Genomic DNA, 19976 nt, shown 5'->3' on the forward strand with positions numbered 1-19976 from the left:
TAACTAATAAAATTGGGAAGGTATTTAATGGAAAATTTAACGGACTCTGTGGATGGAAGAACGGAGCAGATCTTTGCAGAAATCAGATATTTCTCAGTAGACAAAACTATGCAGAATTCTGTACAACTTTGTACTGTTCACATTGTTAGATGTTCATATTCCAAGTTGGAGACTTTTTAAAATTATATAATGTCCTATAACCTTCGATCCAGTCACTTGACTTCATTAGACCAATGGGCAATCTTTCCCTTTTTTTAATAAAAATGCATTGTGTCAACTCTCAAAACAGATGTAGTTTATTGTCATGCTGCACTAAATCGAAGCCCAACTGGAAAGGAACATTATTTATTGTTCAACACCAAAACAGAGCCACTACTTTTGGGATAACAGAGTGGCTCAGTATTAGCATTGTTGCCTCTCAGTGTCAGGTCCAAGGTCTGATTCCACTCTCGGGTGACTGTTGAGTTTACACATTTTCCCCATGTCTATATGGGTTTCTTCCAGGCACTCTGGTTTCCTCCCAGAGTCTAAAAAATGTGATTGGCTATGCTAAAATTGCCCAATGGGCAGGTTAGGTTGATTACCCATGGGAAACACAGGGTAGGTAGTGGATCTGGTTGGGATGCTCTTCAGAGGATCGGTGTGGACACCATGGACCAAATTTTCTGCTTCCACAGTGTAGAGATTCTATGATTCTATGACTGCTGCAAGCCATCATAGATGGTGTGATGTTCTATGACAGAGACGGTATGCCATTAACCAAAATGTTATGAGGGTTCACTCAATACCAGAGATTATTTACTAAATCAAAAGGTTCCTTGGCTTGGTTCTTGTTGTGGTTATCACCTGATCAATCAGTGCAATGGTACGAGTACTCTAACTGATCTCAGCAGAAAGGGTAGAAGATTGAAACCAGGTTTCCCCCCTCCGATCATTATCCAATTATTATAAATAATTGGTATTACTGTAAAATTCAGCAATTTAAAATCTGTTGAAGCAAAATCTTGTATTAAAAGGTCTTTGTTTTCAACAGAGAGCAACAGGATGCATGACTGCAACCAGGAAACCAAGTAAGAGCACAGCAGGATGTGAGATGTTCTTCCATCTGCTACATAAATTTTGGTTTAAAGTAGAGAAGCCGTTCAACCTGCACAGCAGAGCAGTTAAACTAAGAAATACTCCAGTCAGTAACTATTCCAAAACATTATTCTGTCAGTATTTTAATTTTTAAAAAAAGTTCCAGGTGCTTTTCATGGATACCGTCCAATTTAATTGTTATTGGTACCTCATCACAAATTCAGAAACACAAATTGACGTAGACTGTTAAACAGAAGTTGACCTTTAGAAGGTTTTTGTTTGCAAAAATGTACTTTCTATATTAAAAATAGAAGTCATCTCATACTCCAATACACATGGTAGACAAAACATATTTTTACCTATAAGGCAGAATCCTGTAAGCAAAAAAAACATTTATGTTGCTGTTGCACACTTGGAAATTTGGTAGTTCTGCTTTTGTCCTGATGACGAAAACTTCATTGAGAATTTTTTTCCCCTGTAACACACTGCCAAGTGACAAAAAAGTTTCTTTATTGATTGCTGCATATCAATTTAGATTGTATACTGCACAGGCAGAATAGTGAAGGAATCCTTAAAAATAAGCCAAAAAATTTCATCCCACACCCCAACATTTCATAAAACAAAAGACCCATGAAGTGAAAAATTATTTCTCATTCTTTGGGTTTTTTGAAAGAACAAATGCTCCTTTCTGCACGAACTTGTTTTGTAACTTAAAAAAAAATCAAATATTCTGTCAACCCCAGCTTTATTTGTTCAAAAGTGCAATGTTACACCATATTTTGTTTAAAAAAACTTCATTAACTTACAAATAATCAAAATCGCCCATGCGTCCATTTCCCATTTTATTTTGAAAGCATCTGATCATCCTGATCACTTCTACTTCTAGAATGCCTCCTTGCATTTACACAGATCCTTTAACATTATTAAACATTAGAGCACTTCACAGAAAGTTTGACACCAAGGTGATACTGGGACAGATGACTGAGGCAGGTTCTAAGAGTGAATGTCATAAAGAGAAAGAAATAAGGAGAGATAGAACTGTTCATGGATTAATTTCAGAAATTAAAGCCCAGACAACTGAAGTCACAGCAGTCAACCATATAACAAAGACTGGGGACACCGATGATACCAGAATCAGAGAAGCAGAGATCAGACAGCATTGCAGGAGACTACCGAATTTTGGTAGGACAAGCTATTTATTAAAAGTATATCATTTGAATATGGTTTAGGACAAAAAAATTGCAAATGCTGGAATCCAAAATAGACAGGCAGGAGACTGAAAGAACAGAACAGGCCAGGCATTATCAGGAGGTGGAGAAGTCGACATTTCGGGTGTAATCTTTCTTCCAGGCTGGAAGTGGGTGTGGGGGGCGCTGCAAATAAAGTGGGTGATGGGGGCAGGATGGTGAAGCGGCGATAGGTGAAGACAAGTAGACCAACCAGGTCGTACCCTCTACCTGTCTTCATTTTATCCCCACTTCACCACCCTGGCCCCACTACTCCCTTTATTTGCAGCTCCCCCCCCAGTTCTGAAGGGTTATACCAGAAACGTTGACTTCACCTCCTGATGCTGCCTGGCCTATTGTGTTCTTTCAGCCTCCTGCCTGTCTATTCATTATTTGAATATGCCATTAGAACAATTCCAAATAGAGCTCGAGTCTGCCTGGACCACAAAATATCCTCATTTGTTAATTATTTTCAAAATGGAAACTGCATGTGTGCATCCCCTGACATCTCAGTAAGTAAACACATCAGATGTAGTTCAAACGCAAGTGAATCGAAGGGCTAAGTATGAAAAAAAACCAAAAGAACTGCAGATGCTGGAAATTAGAAACCAAAACAGAAATTGCTGGAAAGACTCAGCAGGTCTGGCTACAAGTCACTGGATCCAAAAGATAAACCCTGCTTGGTCTCCACAGATGCTGCCAAGCCTGCTGAGCATTTCCAGCAATTTTATTTTTGTTTGGGCGAATTGTGAATTTGTAGCAGATCAACTGATCGCATCCAACATCATGGTGGCAACTAGTCAAATTTCTCATGTTTGGACACGGTTGTGAGGTTCCCTTCTCCATACTGAAGGATCCTATCGGCTCACTATTTGGACTAACCCTCCAAAAAAATATGATCTAGCAGAAGACACCAGAGACTGTTGGCACTCATGCAACAGTGAAGCACCCTGGAACATTTCACTAATTTAAAGGGATTACGTAAAAAAAAAAGCTACTGTTGGTATCACCTAGCGGAACGAAGAAGAAATAGAAAAGTCTGTGCAAACATTTCTTCACAGCCATTCTTTCAGAATAAATTACACTAAATTGCAATGTTGGTACAACTGCAATCCGTGGGGAGTTAACATCCTACCTGTGGAAAACACGTGGCTTTAGCTCAGTAGTTATTTCGATTTGACTCTGGCTTTAAAACAAAAGACAGGTTTATAGCAGTTATTACATACACACAATATGGAGTCTTGGAAGGCAACTCTCTCTTTCTATTCCTTTGCCCAAGAATACATTCTAAATATGCACCAAAGGAAATAGAAATCAAAACCTCTGATTCATTTCTTAAAAACTGTGCCCAATTAATTCATGACACACAGTGCTCAATTCTGAGCTCATACAATCTGATGAGTATGAGCTCTCTGCAACTGGAATGTCTTACAATCAAAAACAAAGTGACACACCCTTCATGAGCACTGTACAAAAATTAGAATGGATACTGAATGCATCAAAAGTATTTGGGAAAAAAAAAACAGGTTCACTCATTTATAACTCAAATTGGTAAACTACTTTATGGTTAATCAAGAAACCAAAGTTTGTACTTCTTCCTTTGTTAATGAGCTTGTTTCACAATTGTAAGACTAATTAGGAAAAATCAGTACAAAATCTCTACACTAGACAAGGTAAAAAGGCTCAAATAGTTTTTAAGAACAGATCACCCTTGAACCATTGATTATTGAGACACTCACTACTATCTGAGACACTTATCAAAAGCAACAGATCTCTGACAAATTCCAGTTATAATACAACTCCTTGGTAAAAACACCCCACTGTTGCCAGTAAAAAACTGTAATAATGACAAGCCAAAAAAATCCAACCTCTTCAGTCAAGTCAGCTTTAATTCAGCCTGGACACTGTTGCTCAACTCAGAAAACTGTAGGTTTGAATATACAACTCAGAGTTTGAGATGAAGTTGGGGAGCAATTTCTTAGCTCCTAGCAATTCATTAAGATCCATAGTTTCAATTGCATTCAGAGCTGCATGTGGTGACAAACTCCCTGAATATGCAATCTGTCCATATGAGCAATATGACAAAATGGAATTGGTGAAGTTTTAGCAGTTCATAAAGTATCTGGACACCAGTGGAACAAACAACTAGCATTTATAATAACAATAAAAACCAGATAATTTATGACTGTTCCCACTGGTAGAACAGACCCACCCTAGCTGACAACAGAATGGCATTGACAATCCTGATCATTGGTTCCTGATACCCATTAACCTCATGATGTCATGTCAAGGAAACTTCCTGCTGATTACCATCTACAGTCTTCCCTCAAGTAATGATGAAATCAGTACTTCGCAATGTTGAGCGCCAGTTGGAAAAATAACAGAGGTTTGTTTATAAAAATAAGTTATCAGTCCCTATGAAAATCATAACATGGGTCACTGATAAATTTCAAATTTTTTCTACTTATCGATTGCTTCAGAATAAATATACACAAATCAACTTTGTTTTACCAAACAATCACAAAAGAGCCTCTGACACCTTGAGATATGACCATCTTTTCAGGACTCAGTGAGGAAACACAGCACCATCTCAATGGTGCAATTGAGTTCAACTCAGTATTAACAAGGAACTAAATCTTTCTAGTTTGCACAGAGCAGTACTACAGAGCAAACTGCTCATCAGGAGTGCATCATATCCTAGGTTTGAAGATTTAGTCAGACCCTGGATGTTCCAATCTTGCACATCAAGAAATCAGTAAACAACTTATGTCATAGAAAAAAAAGGGGCTATTCTGTCATCAATCAATACATTCTGTTTTTGGATGAACAGAACATAAAGTTGCACTACTGTGCATATTACAGTGAACCTTGATCATTTGTTTAATCTCATTCTAGGTACTGCAGTGAAATATGAATTAGACAGTGCATGGCACAATATTTCCATTCTCAAAGAGGCAGCAGAAAAACACAAACAGAAAACAAAGGAATAACAATAAAAGAAAACAGTCATTACAGCAAAGAAAAAACTGATGAATCAGAAAATCCAGCAGGCAACAGGTATGCATGCTTGTCGTGACATAAGTTGGACTATATTTCATTGGCTTTTAAAACGTAAAACCTTTGTTCAAAACATTCTATTTTCAAGATAAAGATTCGCCATTTACACTGTGATTACTTGTCATCATCTATCTTATGTACTTGTAGTTGTTAGAAAGTTGCAAATTGTGGCAAGGATATCCAACAGCAGCCAACTTAAAGATTTTCAAACCGTCAAGTGGAAAATCATGTTTCTGCCAGCATAGGCAAGCTCCAGCTTGGAGCATAACTAGTCTGTAAAATGAAATTGGTCAGTGCCACTAGTACTGCCATAGGGACCCCTACCATGCACAGGTCCAGATGAAATCTGATACAAATCCACAACCACTTACTACGTTTCAAGCCATTATTTGTGCTTGGTCATACAGTCATTGAGCTGTGCAGCATAGAAACAGACCCTTTGGTCCAATTCATCTATGCCAACTAGATATCCTAAATTAATCTTTCCCCACTGGCTAGCATTTGGCCCATGTCCCTCCAAACCCTTCCTATTCATATATCGATCCAGATACCTTTTAAAATTTGTAACTGTACCAGCTTCTACCACTTCCTCTGACGACTCATTCCATACATGCATCACGCTCTGCGTGAAAAAGTTGCCCTTAGGTCTTTTTTACATCTTTCCCCTCTTGACTTAAACCTATTCCCTTTAGTTTTGAATTTGGGACAGTTTACTAATCTAACATTAAAATGAATGTTCATTTCCTACATTTTCACTAGCATTGATGCACTATACGTTGCTTGCTATGACAAAGTTGCCAGATTTTGCACTGGGATTTAGTTTGTTGCCACATAAACAAATCCTTTCAGCTGTATCATACCAGTTTAATTGTGCCAATAAATCACACTCCAATGAGCTCATTTTCTTCATATTTCTGTCTATTCATTCAGAACCTCCACAATTCATAGTCTAATCTGAATGCTTACAGATTAATGGTCCTTAAAATATGTTTCCAGCCCTTCGCATAGTAAATAAATGACCTGATTCATATCAGAGCAAAGGTAATGATGGGTGATAGAATTCTGAGCAGAGACATCAAGGAGCAGAAATTCCACAATGACTATTAAAAAAAAATGTCAGAAACATTCCAAACACCAGACTAGCTGCTCCCATTTACCAACTCTATACGCTCACTCAGGGCTGGACTAACCCCATGCCAACCAACAGGTCAAAACAAACCAAGTCATTCAGAATATAACTAAATTATCACAGCTACACTACATTAACTAAGATGAGGTTTATCCTCAGGCAGTGACATGGTAGGTACATTAAGGGTGAAAACAGAAAATTCATAAATTGGCAACAGGACAAGTTTATTACACTGGTAATGAAATAAACCAGCCAGATGCTAAGCAAAAATACCACAGATGCTGGAAAACTGGAATTAACAAAACCAAAGTGCTAGACATACTCAGCAGACTTCACCACATCTGTGGAGTGGGGGTCAATTTTGAGTTAAATAGGGTTAGGATTAGGTTTCTTGGTCTGCTGAGATGGATGACTAACAAGTGACTAAACTCTGGGCCTTCCTACGCTGCATAATTCATTGTCCTATGCTTCTGTGCATCTACCAATTCAATCACAAGCAGTGTGCTGAAAAGAGATACTTCAGTTTGCAAAATAACGATAAACTATATATGCACAACACAAGTTGACGCTCACTATTATCTGCTTGAAGACATTAGAAAACAGCCTCAAATCATCTAAAGCTTTTTCAGCACTACACCACTATCCTCATTTATTGATAACTGCAATAACTGGATAGTTTCAAAAAACAATTAAAATAAATTAAGATGCATGCCGCTGGCTGTATATTTAACTTTTCTTTAGTTTGTGTACTTATTTTTGCATTATATAAATCTGTGGTTAAGAAGGATTTTGAACCTAAAAATGCAAACAATACTTTGAAAGTAAATAAATCCATGAGACACGCATCAGCTGGTCAATGGTAGAGCCAAAACCACTCTGGTTTCTGTGGAACAGAGAAAGGAAATATTTCAGCCTGTGTTTCACGTGATCTCAACCAAGTGATCACATCTCACTTGTAATTTTTGACACTAAGGAAGGATAGTCTCTACTGTGATGTCTCAAAGAATAATAAGCTGCTGACACTCTAGTGCATAATTGGAAACACAAAACCATGGTTACTTCAGTACAGGGCTTATAATAGTATAAGAGATCACCTTCAAAAGAAAACAGCAAAACAGGTGAAATTTACTCTTTTTCCATTGAAATGTTATGAAAAATCTTTTTTAAAAAATGCAACTTTAATGGGTTTGATGATCAAAACTAAAACTCTCAGTAAAGTTTTTTCCACTAAATTAACAGTGTGTTGTAATCATTCTATGAGTATTATTTACCAACTTGAAACAACATTGTTTTATGCGATTCCCATTTTTCTTGCCTTTGTGCAGATTTGGTACAACAGGTCTGGGATCAAGCCAGGAATGTAAAAGTGCCTTCTAAAACTTTTAAATTAATAAACCTTAAACTTAAAATTATGAATTGCAATGAATGACCAAATTTATCTCTTACACTGACTTCCACTCCCATCAAAAAGGTTAACTTACTGGATGCGAAAAAGAATGAACCTTTTGAAATCTTTTGGATTTGAAAATACAAATTACACTGGATGCAAAATAAATGGCACAAGAGCAAACAAGTTAATAAACATAGTACAATCCAAATATAGGAAACACGTGGAAAGTTACTGAAAAAATAAATTACATTTGCATGCAGACAAGTTGGGGAAATTAGACTGCGCTCATTAAATAACTGTTCAATTACATTAAGACAGGAGGATACTGGGGAAGAGAGTGGAGATCTAATATCAAAGGCACAGATCTCAAACCTAATATCACCTGATCACTGCTCTCTATGCTTCTTTTCAGCATTGGCACTATTCTCAACCACAGGCTCTCATCATTCACCTAAGGCACTTGTATATTTAATGTCACTTAATCCAAGTTGATACCAAGCCAAGCTCTATGCACATATTTTGGCTTGTACTCCCCAGTACGACCAATACATACTGATAACCATTAAAAAAAACTTTTTCTGAAGCTTCAAGCAACAGACCATGAGTATTTATTTGTTTTTATTATTCATTTTATCTGATCCCCAGCACATAAGACCCATTTGGACAGCTGTACAGAGCAAAATCAAACTACACAATCTGTGACACTGGTAACTAAACTGGTCTTGCATTCCTGCATGCTTGCATCCTAAAGCAAGCACAGGCATATGAACACCCCCTATGCCTTCAAGTCACCCATAAGAGGGATTCTGCAGGAAATATCAAAGAAAGCAACTTCAGGAATAAAATGAGAAGAAAATTTGTTATGCCCAAAATAACTACTGCCATCCAGAATGAACTACTTATTCTGTATAGGAACACAATTCGGAATTGGATGAAGGGTAGCATTTTGTTGCTATGGTATTTACTATACATTAGTCAAACTGTAAATAGCATCATTTTATTTAAGTGTTCTCTAATGATGCTTCTATGCTTCTAAGAGTTTACTGCATTAACAAAACCTACTTAATTTTCAGTCAAATCAATATTTAAGGTCTGGTTGGGGACTTAGTTCAGTAAGGTCATTTGCAAAATAGGAATAGGTACATCAAAAATCTAAACACAGTAAACAGCCTGCCTCAGCCAAAATATTTTCAAAATGCAAGGAAATATGCAATTACTGCATGCTAGATTTAATATATTCCTTTATTTTTGACTGAAACTTGATGTAACTACATCAGAAAGTGATAAAAATCAGAATTATAATGGAATAAGGAACTGATCATTTCTCGCTAGTGGCATATATAAAATTTCAGTTTTAAACGTGTCACTTGAATTGGGTGAAGTGATACATCATTGTTCTACAGTAAAAATCCAATAAATTGATGCTCTGATTCAGGAGTTAGCTACCAATTTTAAAAAGCCTTCCAAATAGGCTAACAAGAAAAAAAAGAGATGCAGAGAAGACTCGGTTTCCAGTGTTTAGAGTTACTATTTGAGACACATTTATCCCAGATTACAACGGAGTACAATATTGGGGAACGCCTCCAGTTTAACAGCAGCCTTGGCAATAGCGGTTTCCAACACCAACTACGCTGCGAGGCGACCGATGATGCAAAGCGTAACGGTTGTCAATAGTAACTCCTAATTGCTCTTTCACACACAATGCATTTTGCAAAATTTTCCTTATGGATTTACTAAGTGCTAAATGAAGTTTACACCCTACGATCGTTAAAAAAAAAAGCCATACTACAAATAAACGCATTCGAGGAAGCGTCAATCGCTGTACACCAACCCCCAAAACAAATTAAATTTAAAAATCGTGTGAAAAATACACGTGAACTTAAAATTACTGCTGGAAAGTCGGGCCTATCAATCGACTTTCAACCAGGAAGCACGAGCGAGAGTTTAAGTATGCTCGATTAACCAGCTAAACGGCCATCGATGGACACTTCACCGTGCAGGAAGGTGAGAGGCGATTTATAAGCGGAATCTAGGCCAATAAATAAGTAAATTTCCCCACTGCATGTCATTGGGGGACACCGAGCCATTACATTCGAAAACGTTTATTTTTAAAACCCAGTGCGCGCGATCAGTCGCTGCTGGTGCTGCGCAGGCGCACTGGGGCAACGAGCGCCTTTCTGAGGGACGGTGTTGAACGGAGAAGCAGGAGGACGACGACGGGTAAGTGAAGAGAAACACTCACCGAAACACAGGGGCTTGAGGTGGTGCTGGGTGTCGGAGACCGCTGGACCGTTACGAGAGCCATCTATGGAGTCCCGAGCACATCAGATCTCATTCTCATCTAAGGAGGGATATCGGCTTCCCGTTAAATCTGTCAGGGCAATTGTGACAGCAACGCCCTGCGAGCGCGATGCTTGTTCACTCGCCGAGACTCTGCCGCTTCTACCGCCGGCGGCGTGTCTGCGCATGCGCAAGGCCCTTGCTCGCCTTGTCAATAAAACTTAACTCTTTCGGGGTCGAATTAAAAAGTCACCGGCGTGTTAAAGGCTGACATGACGGGCCAGGTCTCGGCTAATCCGGAACAGACCGAAGTCCAACTGCCCTGCACTATCGAACAACACATGAAAGATTGCAAAGATCATGTAGTGAGGGGGAAAACAAACCTTCTGCAAGGCCTTGAAAGGGACAGGCAGTTCCTGTTGACGTTGAGCACAAACAAAGCAAATACCCTTTCGGGGGGTTTGAAATGTATTTTAAACATTACTGTTTGTCCAAAAGTTTCATAAAATAGGAACTCTTCCGCAACTGTTAAGACATTTGATTTACAAACCTTGGTGTGTTCAGCGAGCTGACCTCCAATCTGCCGTAATGACCCAATCTAGAAAAGGATTGGTGGGGTCAGGGGAAACAACCAGGATTTCTGCTTTTGATGGTTTTCTACTATCCCTGGCGCAACTGGCAATGATCAATTGAATATCGAAATATGCCATTCTCCACAAAACTCATGCATAAAGATTACATACCTGTGCCAAGAACTGTATTCCACTGCAATAGTTAATGAGTGCAGGATGAATATAATACTGTCCTTGAGAATTATAATGATCACTATTGTGTAATTAAGGGTTTTTGCCTGATCTTCTCAGTTTCCCTTTGCCCCACCTCATGCAATAGTAATAGCTTATTTTGGGTTGCAATTCAAAAGCACAAGTGCCCTGCTGTATAATGTCCAAAATGGCTGTTACTAAAATCTTGGTTTGGACAGTGTCTATACACACATTTCTATTCAAATCTGAGAAAATGCTGGAAAATCTCAGCATCTGTAAGGAGAGAAAAAAGAGCTGACGTTTAGACTCGCAATATCAGCTCTTTTCTCTCCTTACAGATGCTGCCAGACCTGCTGAGATTTTCCAGCATTTTCTCTTTTGGTTTCAGACTCCAGCATCAACAGTAATTTGCTTTTATCTATTCAAATCTGTTTGGGCCCAGCATCTAATGAATTCATGCAAAAACTATCAGTGAGACAAAATTGATGATGCAAATTATACAAAATTGACTAAGTCATAGAAATCTGAGGGTAAAGATAAATAAAGAAGGCTCTATTTGGTCAATAACTGATTAACTTTTAAGGGGAGAAGGAAATAAAAATTTGGGTGTGACTATCGACCAGGTCATAAGAAGATTCATACAGTCCCCTATCGAGTTCTTTGGATGTCAAAAAGAACTTCACAATCAGTGAATTTCTTTTTAAATGCTTGTTATGTACGAAAGGACAGTGGACAATTTTCACATAGCAAGTTCCCACAATTAACAAATGAAATGACTGACTATCTCAGTTGTTTTTGCTGCTGTTAGTTGAAAGAGAAATTTTGACCAGGACACAGAACTCTTTGTACTTCATAATCTTTCATGTTATCAAAATAGCAGGAACTGCACTTCAAAAGGAATTCTTTGGCTGTAATACAAGTTAGGACATCCTGAGGACATGAAAACACTCTCTATACAAATGCAAGTCCTTTTGTTCATTTATTCTTTAATGCTAGTTAATTGAAATTTTCTGAAGTAAGTTGGTAATTATTTGAAAGGAAGCCTTATTGAAGGTAAACTTACAGAAAGGTTATGATATTTAACACAAAATATTTCATTTCCCCAAATATATTTTGACAATACCACCATCCAGAAGAACAAGGAGAGCTAGTGTACAGACAAAGGGAAATAGGAACAAGAGTAGCCTGTAAGACTCTTTGAATGTGCTCCATTATTCAATATGATTGTGGCTGAACATCTCCCATCAAATCCTCTTTCTCAGTCTATTGCAACTATATGTTTGATTGCCTCAAGTTCCCAAAAATCTACCAGTTTCAGTTTTGAATATACTAAGCAAATAATCATTTACAGCCCACTGGGGTAGAAAATTTAGAATAGGAATTTATTGTTTCATGTATTTTTACATGAAAAATACAGAAAAGTTTTATAAGTCATCCCAATACTTTACACCTACAATGACACGAAGTCATACATCATCATAATAAAGAAATGTAAAACGAAGACAGTTCATCACCATTCAGTTAATGGTTCTTGAGCTCTGGGAAAGCCAACTAAGGAACGATGGAATACCATGAAGATGAAACTATGATGATATTACCATTCTGAGACAAGATCACCATTTTGGTCCACTGTATTACTGGGCTAGAAGTCTCCGTCAAAGAAGACTGTCATGCCCAACTGAGACAGCCACTCCTGAATAAGACCATTTGCCAGGCCACTGGAATACCTGGAGCCAAAGATGAAGAAACCTCCACACAGGGATGAGGCTTCCATGCTGGGGCAAGGCTGCCACACTGTGCTGAGACCTCCGCTTCTCCTTCAGGCATCCAGGACTAGCCTATGAGCTCAGGCTGGAAAGTCAGCCTGAGATTTGCTCCTTGATTAATGGAATGCCCCGCGCTGGGGTGGAGTCATGTCCGGCTTCTTCTGGTGTTGCTGCCAAGGATGCTGGAGGCCTCCTTCACCTGCCACTCTCCAGACTTAAAAGAAGGAAAAGTGAAGAAAAAAGGAAAGAAAAAAGCTGAAGTAAAAAAGAGAAAGAAAGCTGATGGGATCTGTCAATCCCCAAGCTTGGCCTACTTACTCCGCCAGCATCTTGGGGGGGAAAGAAATGATTTGTAATCTTCTCTGAATAAATTTCTCTTCGTTTGTGCTAAACAACTGACTTCTTACCCTGAGACTACATCTATTTGTTTTGGATTCTGCAGCCAGGCAAAATAGCCCTTCAGGGTCTAACAATATGGAATCTCTCATGACACACTATGGTAGTGCACTGGAAATCAGCTCTACTATTCCCACAATTATTGCAAATTTGAAAAGGTTTCGTCAAAGTATGCAGAGTCCCCAATTTACTCAACTGATGAACTCTACTTAAAAGAAACCACTGATCAGTATAAGAAAATTTCATTAAGGAAAAAAATGTCTTCATGTATGGCATGTAGGAAAAATGAATTGCTAACAGAACCATACAATTTAACCTCTGTTTAAACTTTATCCCTTCACAAACAGGCCAACATACACAGGCAGGCAAGACATGGATACTAAGAGGGGCTAGAGAAACAGGGAAACATAGTTCGATAGCACCAGTCTAGATCACAGGACTTGATTAATTGTTTTTTCTTCCTTTTCAATTCTATTTTAATTCTTTGTTATTGACACAAGGCTGTTAGCACACTGAATGTTTCTTTCATTCACTGGTTCAGAATTCATAGTTTTACTGCCTTTAAAAGGTGTTTTATTTCCTTCAACAGATAATTTGCAGAGAAAAGTGATTAGAAAGCAGTGAACAGATACTTTCCAGTACTTTCACCAAAGAAGAAGACTCAGAGGTTTTTCAATGCCTTCTCTTTGCAGGCTAGGTGGTGGTTCTCTGCCACACTCAATCTACAGAAGTCATAGGCACCTCGTCAAGAACCAATCAGAACATTGTTGTCAAGATCTTTTCCTTTAGTTCAGAACACATTGGCTCCAAGGTGTCTGCTTATGCTGTCTCTGTTCCAAGAAAATGCAACATCACACTCGACTCAGAATGTGTTCTAGTAAACATGATTTTTAAGACTGTGCAATCTCTTTGCACAGTCTTTTAAAGCAATATCTGTAATTTTGTTTTTAGGTTTACAGTCCAAACACAAAAAAAACTAAAAGACATGTTCTTTACATCACTAGAAATGTTGCACACTTGAGTTCACCTCTCATTGTTTTTTTTTAGCAGACATTATTACCTCATCTATTTAACCTATCCTAATCGAGGAGCCCTCTCATCCCATCAATCTTGTGAACTTTTGTTGTAGTGTCCCCATCCCGCCTCCACCAAAGGCATTATTTTTAAGGAGGGAAAACTCTCAATAAAGAAATATATAATTATAGCAAAATTTTTTTACTTATGCTCCAACTACTATGCAATAAAGTCTAGCGCACAATTTTTCTTCCTAATTGCTTTCTAAAGCTGTACGTTAACTTTCAGATTCCTCTCAATATCAACATTTACAAGCTTCACACATTTTAAAAATTATTAATGTTTTGCATTCTTCTGGCCAAACTGAATAATTTCATGCTTCCTACATAATGGCTAACTGCCACTCTTTTGCCAAATATTGACAGTTTGTATCCTTTTGCAGTCTTTTTATGTCCTCATCATAGCTACATTCCAAACTTGCTTTGTTTCATTAGCAAACTTAGATATATCCAGTCTCCTCATCTAAGTCATTCATATAGATTATACATAGCTGAGGCCTAAAGACTGATTCTTGTGGCACACCACTAGTTACACCCTGCCACTCCAAAAATAATTAATTCCTCCTTTCTGTTTATATTAATCCTTAATACATGTTTATATATTATTCTCCAATCCTATGCTGGTGTTCCATGAGCATGAGAACACCAACACCTTCAGTTTCTCAAGTAATTTACTGTCTTGAGTTATAGAATTGTAGAATGATGATGTACAGAAGGAGGCATATATTGTCATCTCTTCATCATAAGTGGGGGTTAGAATAGTGGAACTCTGCATGGAGGTAGTGTCAGCACAGCCATTGGACTATATGGCTGCTGTTTCATTAGAGAAAGATGACTAATGATGAGTTTATCCTGAAGGTAACCAAGCCTTAAATAAGAGTGCGTTTGAGAGGTGGAACCTTCATGGTAACATTAGCTGAGGCAAGAATTGAACCAACACTGTTGGTGTCCCCAACTTCACAAACCAGCCATCCAGCCAATTGGTTGGAGAATTTTAACTTTTTATTCTCAATATTGAAAATCTGCTTATCTTACCCTATTTTCCCAAGTAATTTGCAGTGTCATTCAGGTTCTTGGAAGTTTCTGCCCCTTCCATTCAGAAGAATTGTTTTAACCCAGCAGAAGGGTTTTATTTGTGAAGTCTGCAAAATGTGAGAATTTGTGTGAGAAGTTTTTACGGTGTCAGAACAGAGAAAACTATGAAAGAAATCCCCAGGCCATCAAAACTGGAGACAGTTAAGTAATAGATTTAATAATTAAAATACGAGCGCCACTTCATTGGAATTGAGTATCTGTAAAGGATATTGCTGGAGAAAAGGTTATATCTTTGCTATTTATGTTATGATTGTTCTAAACTGTCTTATATAATAAAGCTTCATATTTTTGTATGGTAAACTTGTATCCTTTTGTTGAAGAACATTGACAGCTTCATGTGCATATGTTCAGTGACCAACCACCACAGTATTCAACAATAAAAGTTAAACATATGATCAATCAAGCCAGGTTTCTCTTTGAGAATTGTTCAGCATTAATCATCAACTGGGATCATTACAATATACAGTGTGCTTGACAATCAGCTTATAAGTGGCAAGGATATTTTCTATTATGCTAACTTATAATCTTGTGCAAAAAGCATTGCAGCTGATTTATTGAGCCTAAGTAAATTAAATATTTGATTGTTGTATTTTTTAATCAAAACATGCTATGTTTAGAACAGTATAAAGATGCAAGCTCTGTTTTAAAGGTTCCTCTCAGTTGAGATGTATATGAATATACATCTAATTGGGAGGCAATGGCCTGGTGGTATTATCGCTTGACTATTAGTCAAGAAACTCAGCTTATGCTTTGGGGACCTGGGTTCGAATCCAGACATAGCAGATGGTGGAATTTAAATTCAATAAACAAAAATCTGGAATTAAGAATCTATTGATGACCATTAAATCATAATCAATTATCAGAAAAAAACCCATCGGGTCCATTCATGTTCTTAAGGGTAGGAAATCTGCCATCCCTTAACTGGTCTGGCCTACATGTGACTCCAGGCCTACATGTGACTCCAGGCCTACAGCAATGTGGCCAAGCAAGCCATTCAGTTGTACCAATCACTACAAAGTCCCAAAGAAATGAAACCAGATGGATCACCTGGCATTGACCTAAGCACCAGAAAAGACAACAGCAGAAACAGCTGACACTGCAAAGTCCTCCTTACTAACATCTCGAAAGCTGCCTCACAGACTTGTCAAGGCAACAGCTGGAATCGTACCTTGCAGACAATGTCCAAGACACCACCATCACCATTCCCGGATATGTCCTGCCCTACTGGCAAGACAAACCAAACAGAAGTGGCAGCACAGTCAGGAGCGAGTTCCCCTGCGATTCCTCAACATTGACTCGAGACCTCATGAACTGTCATGGCTTCAGATTAACCATGGCAAAGAAACCTTGTGCTGATTATGATTATGATGTACAGGCTTTTCTCGGCTGATAAATCAGTACTACTACATGTTGAACAATACTGGGAGGAAGTACTGACGATGGCAAGGGCACCAAATATACTCTGGGTGGGGGATTTCAATGTCTGCCACCAAGAGTAGCTCAGCAGCAGTATTACTGATTGAGCTGGTCGGTTCCTAAAAGACGCAGCTGCCAGACGGGGTCTGTGGCATTTAGTGAAGGAACAAACAAGAGGAACATACTTCACACTTACGTTTACCAATCTGCCAGCTGCAAATGTATGACAGTATTAGTAAGAGTGACTACTGCACATATGTTGTGGAGAGGAAGTTCCACCTTCACATTGAGGATAATGTCCATCATGTTAAAGAACATGACAGCATAGGAACAGGCCCTTTAGCACTCCAAGCCTGCACTATCACATTTTGCTCTTCCATACTAAAACTGTCTTCACTTACAGGATCCATACCCCTCTTTTTCCTTCCAATTCATGAATTTGTCCAGATGCTTCTTGAATACTGCTATTGTGTCTGCTTCCACCGTCTCCTCTGGCAGTGTGTTCGAGGTACTCACCACCCTTTGTATGAAAAACCTGTCTCACATCTCTTTTAAATATCTCCCCGCACATTGACCCTGTATCCCCTTCTAATTGACCCCTCCACCCTGGGGAAAAAAACCTCATACCTTCCAATCTATCTGTGCTATTTACAATCTTATATGCTTCTATCAGGTCATAGAGATGTACAGCGTGGAAACAGACCCTTCGGTCCAACCCGTCCATGCCGACCAGATATCAGTCCCACCTGCCAGCACCCGGCCCATATCCCTCCAAACCCTTCGTATTCATATACCCATCCAAACGCATCTTAAATGTTGCAATTGTACCAGCCTCCACCACATCCTCTGGCAGCTCATTCCATACACGTACCCACCTGAGGTCTCTTTTATATCTTTCCCCTCTCACACTAAACCTATGCCCTATAGTTCTGGACTCCCCGACCCCAGGGAAAAGACTTTGCCTATTATCCTATCCATGCCCCTCATAATTTTGTAAACCTCTACAAGGTCACCCCTCAGCCTCCGACGCTCCAGGAAAAACAGCCCAGCCTGTTCAGCCTCTCCATGTAGCTCAGATCCTCCAGCCCTGGCAAATCCTTGTAAATCTGCACTCCAGTGAAAACAAACCCAGTCTATCCAACTTTCTTCGTAGCTAAAATCCCCCATACCAGGGAACATCCTGGTAAACCTTTCCTGTACCTTCTGCAAAACAACTACGTCCTTCTGGTAGAATGGTGACCTGAATTATACACAATATTCCAAGTATGGCCTTACTAAAGTTCTACAAAACTGCAGCATAATTTGTCTATCCTTCCCCTTCCAATGAAAGCAAGCATGCCATCAGCCTTTTTTACTACTTATCTATCTGCGCTGCCACATTCAGTGATCTGTGGACCTGTACACCCAGATCCCACTACATATCAATATTCCAAAGGGTTCTGCCATTCACTATTATTTCCACCTGTACTTGACCTTCCAAAATGAATCACCTTGCATTTGTCTAGATTAAACTTCATCTGCCATTTTTCTGCCCATGCCTTCAACTGATCTATATCTTGCTGTATCCTCTGACAATGGGGAGTTGGTGGTACTATGCTAAATGGAATAGACTTTGAACAGATCTAGCAACTCAAGACTGGGCATCCATAAGGCACTGTGGGCATCAACAGCAGCAAAATTGTACTCCAGCACAATCTGTATACTTATGATCTGGCATATCCCCCTTCAACCATTATCATCAAGCCAGGGGATCAGAGCTGAAAATGTGTTACTGGAAAAGCGCAGCAGGTCAGGCAGCATCCAAGGAACAGGAGAATTGACGTTTCGGGCATAAGCCCTTCTTCAGGATTCCTGAAGAAGGGCTTATGCCCGAAACATTGATTCTCCTGTTCCTTGGATGCTGCCTGACCTGCTGCGCTTTTCCAGCAACACATTTTCAGCTCTGATCTGCAGCCCTCACTTTCTCCTCCAAGCCAGGGGATCAACCCTGGTTCAGTGGAGAGTGCAGGAGGGCATGTAAGGAGCAGCACCAGGCATCCCTGAAGTTGAGGTGTCAACCTAGTGAAACCACCAAACTGGACTATTTGCATGCCAACCAGCATAAGCAGCAAGTGATAAACAGAACTAAGGAATCCCACAATCAACAGTTCAGATATAAGCTCGGCAGTCCTGCCATATCCAGTCATGAATGGTGATGGCGAATTAAACAACTCACAGGAGGAGGAGGCTCCACAAATATTCCCATCCTAAATGATGGAAGAGCCCAGCACATCAGTGCAAAAGATAAGACTGAAGCTTTTGTAGCAATCTTCAGCCAGAAGTGCAGTGTGGATTATCCATCTTGGGCTCCTCCAGGGGCCGCAGCAATTCAGATACCAATCTTTAGCCAATTTGATTCTCTCCACATGATATCAAGAAATGGTTGGAGACACTGGATACTGCAAAGACCATGGACCCTGACAACATTCCAGCAATAGTTCTGAAGGTTTGTGCTCCAGAACTTGCCACTCCCCTAGTTAAGCTGTTCCAGTAGAGTTATAACACTGGCATCTATCCTACAATGTGGAAAATTGTCCAGGTGTGTCAAAGGACAGATCCAGCCCAGCCAATTACTGCCCCATCAGTCTACTCTCGATTATCAGTAAGGCAATACAAGGTGTCATCAATAGTGTTGTCAAGCAGCACCAGCTCAGCAGATGCCCAGTTTAAGTCCTAACAGGGCCACTCTGTTCCTGACCTCATTACAGCCTTGGTTCAAACGTGAACAAAAGAGCTGAAATCTAGAGGTGAGGTGAGAATGACAGCCTTTAATATCAAGGCTACATTGGACCAAGTGTGGCATCAAGGAGCCTATCAAAACTGGAATCAACAGGTATCAGTGGGCAAACTCTCTGTTCGTTGGAGTCAAACCTGGCAGAGGAAGATGGTCATGGTTGTTTGAGGTCAGTCATCTCAGCTCCAGGACATCTCTGCAGGAGTTCCTCAGGGTAGTGTCCTAGGCTCAACCATCTTCAGCTGCTTCATCAATGACCTTCCGTCCATCATAAAGTCAGTAGTAGAGATGATTGCTAATGATTGCACAATGGTAAAAACAATGACTGCAGATGCTGGGAACCAGATTCTGGATTCGTGGTGCTGGAAGAGCACAGCAGTTCAGGCAGCATCCGAGGCGCAGTAAAATCGACGTTTCGGGCAAAAGCCCTTCATCAGGAATAAAGGCAGAGAGCCTGAAGCGTGGAGAGATAAGCTAGAGGAAGGTGGGGGTGGGGAGAAAGTAGCATAGAGTACAATAGGTGAGTGGGGGAGG

At 39.5% G+C, this 19976-nt stretch overlaps 1 protein-coding gene across 2 annotated transcripts in view; it reads right to left on the reverse strand.

The window, feature by feature from the left end:
* Nucleotides 1-11215, reverse strand: part of ssh2a (slingshot protein phosphatase 2a) — a 169203-nt gene extending 157988 nt beyond the window's left edge. For both annotated transcript variants that reach the window (XM_043718420.1, XM_043718419.1), the window contains exon 1: nt 10122-11215. In XM_043718420.1, the coding sequence (XP_043574355.1) occupies nt 10122-10184 (63 nt within the window). In that variant the 5' untranslated portion in view covers nt 10185-11215. The remainder of the gene's footprint in view (nt 1-10121) is intronic.
* Nucleotides 11216-19976: the final 8761 nt, after the last annotated feature.

Source organism: Chiloscyllium plagiosum, chromosome 28 (genome assembly GCF_004010195.1).
Source record: "Chiloscyllium plagiosum isolate BGI_BamShark_2017 chromosome 28, ASM401019v2, whole genome shotgun sequence".
Classification (NCBI taxonomy): domain Eukaryota; kingdom Metazoa; phylum Chordata; class Chondrichthyes; order Orectolobiformes; family Hemiscylliidae; genus Chiloscyllium; species Chiloscyllium plagiosum.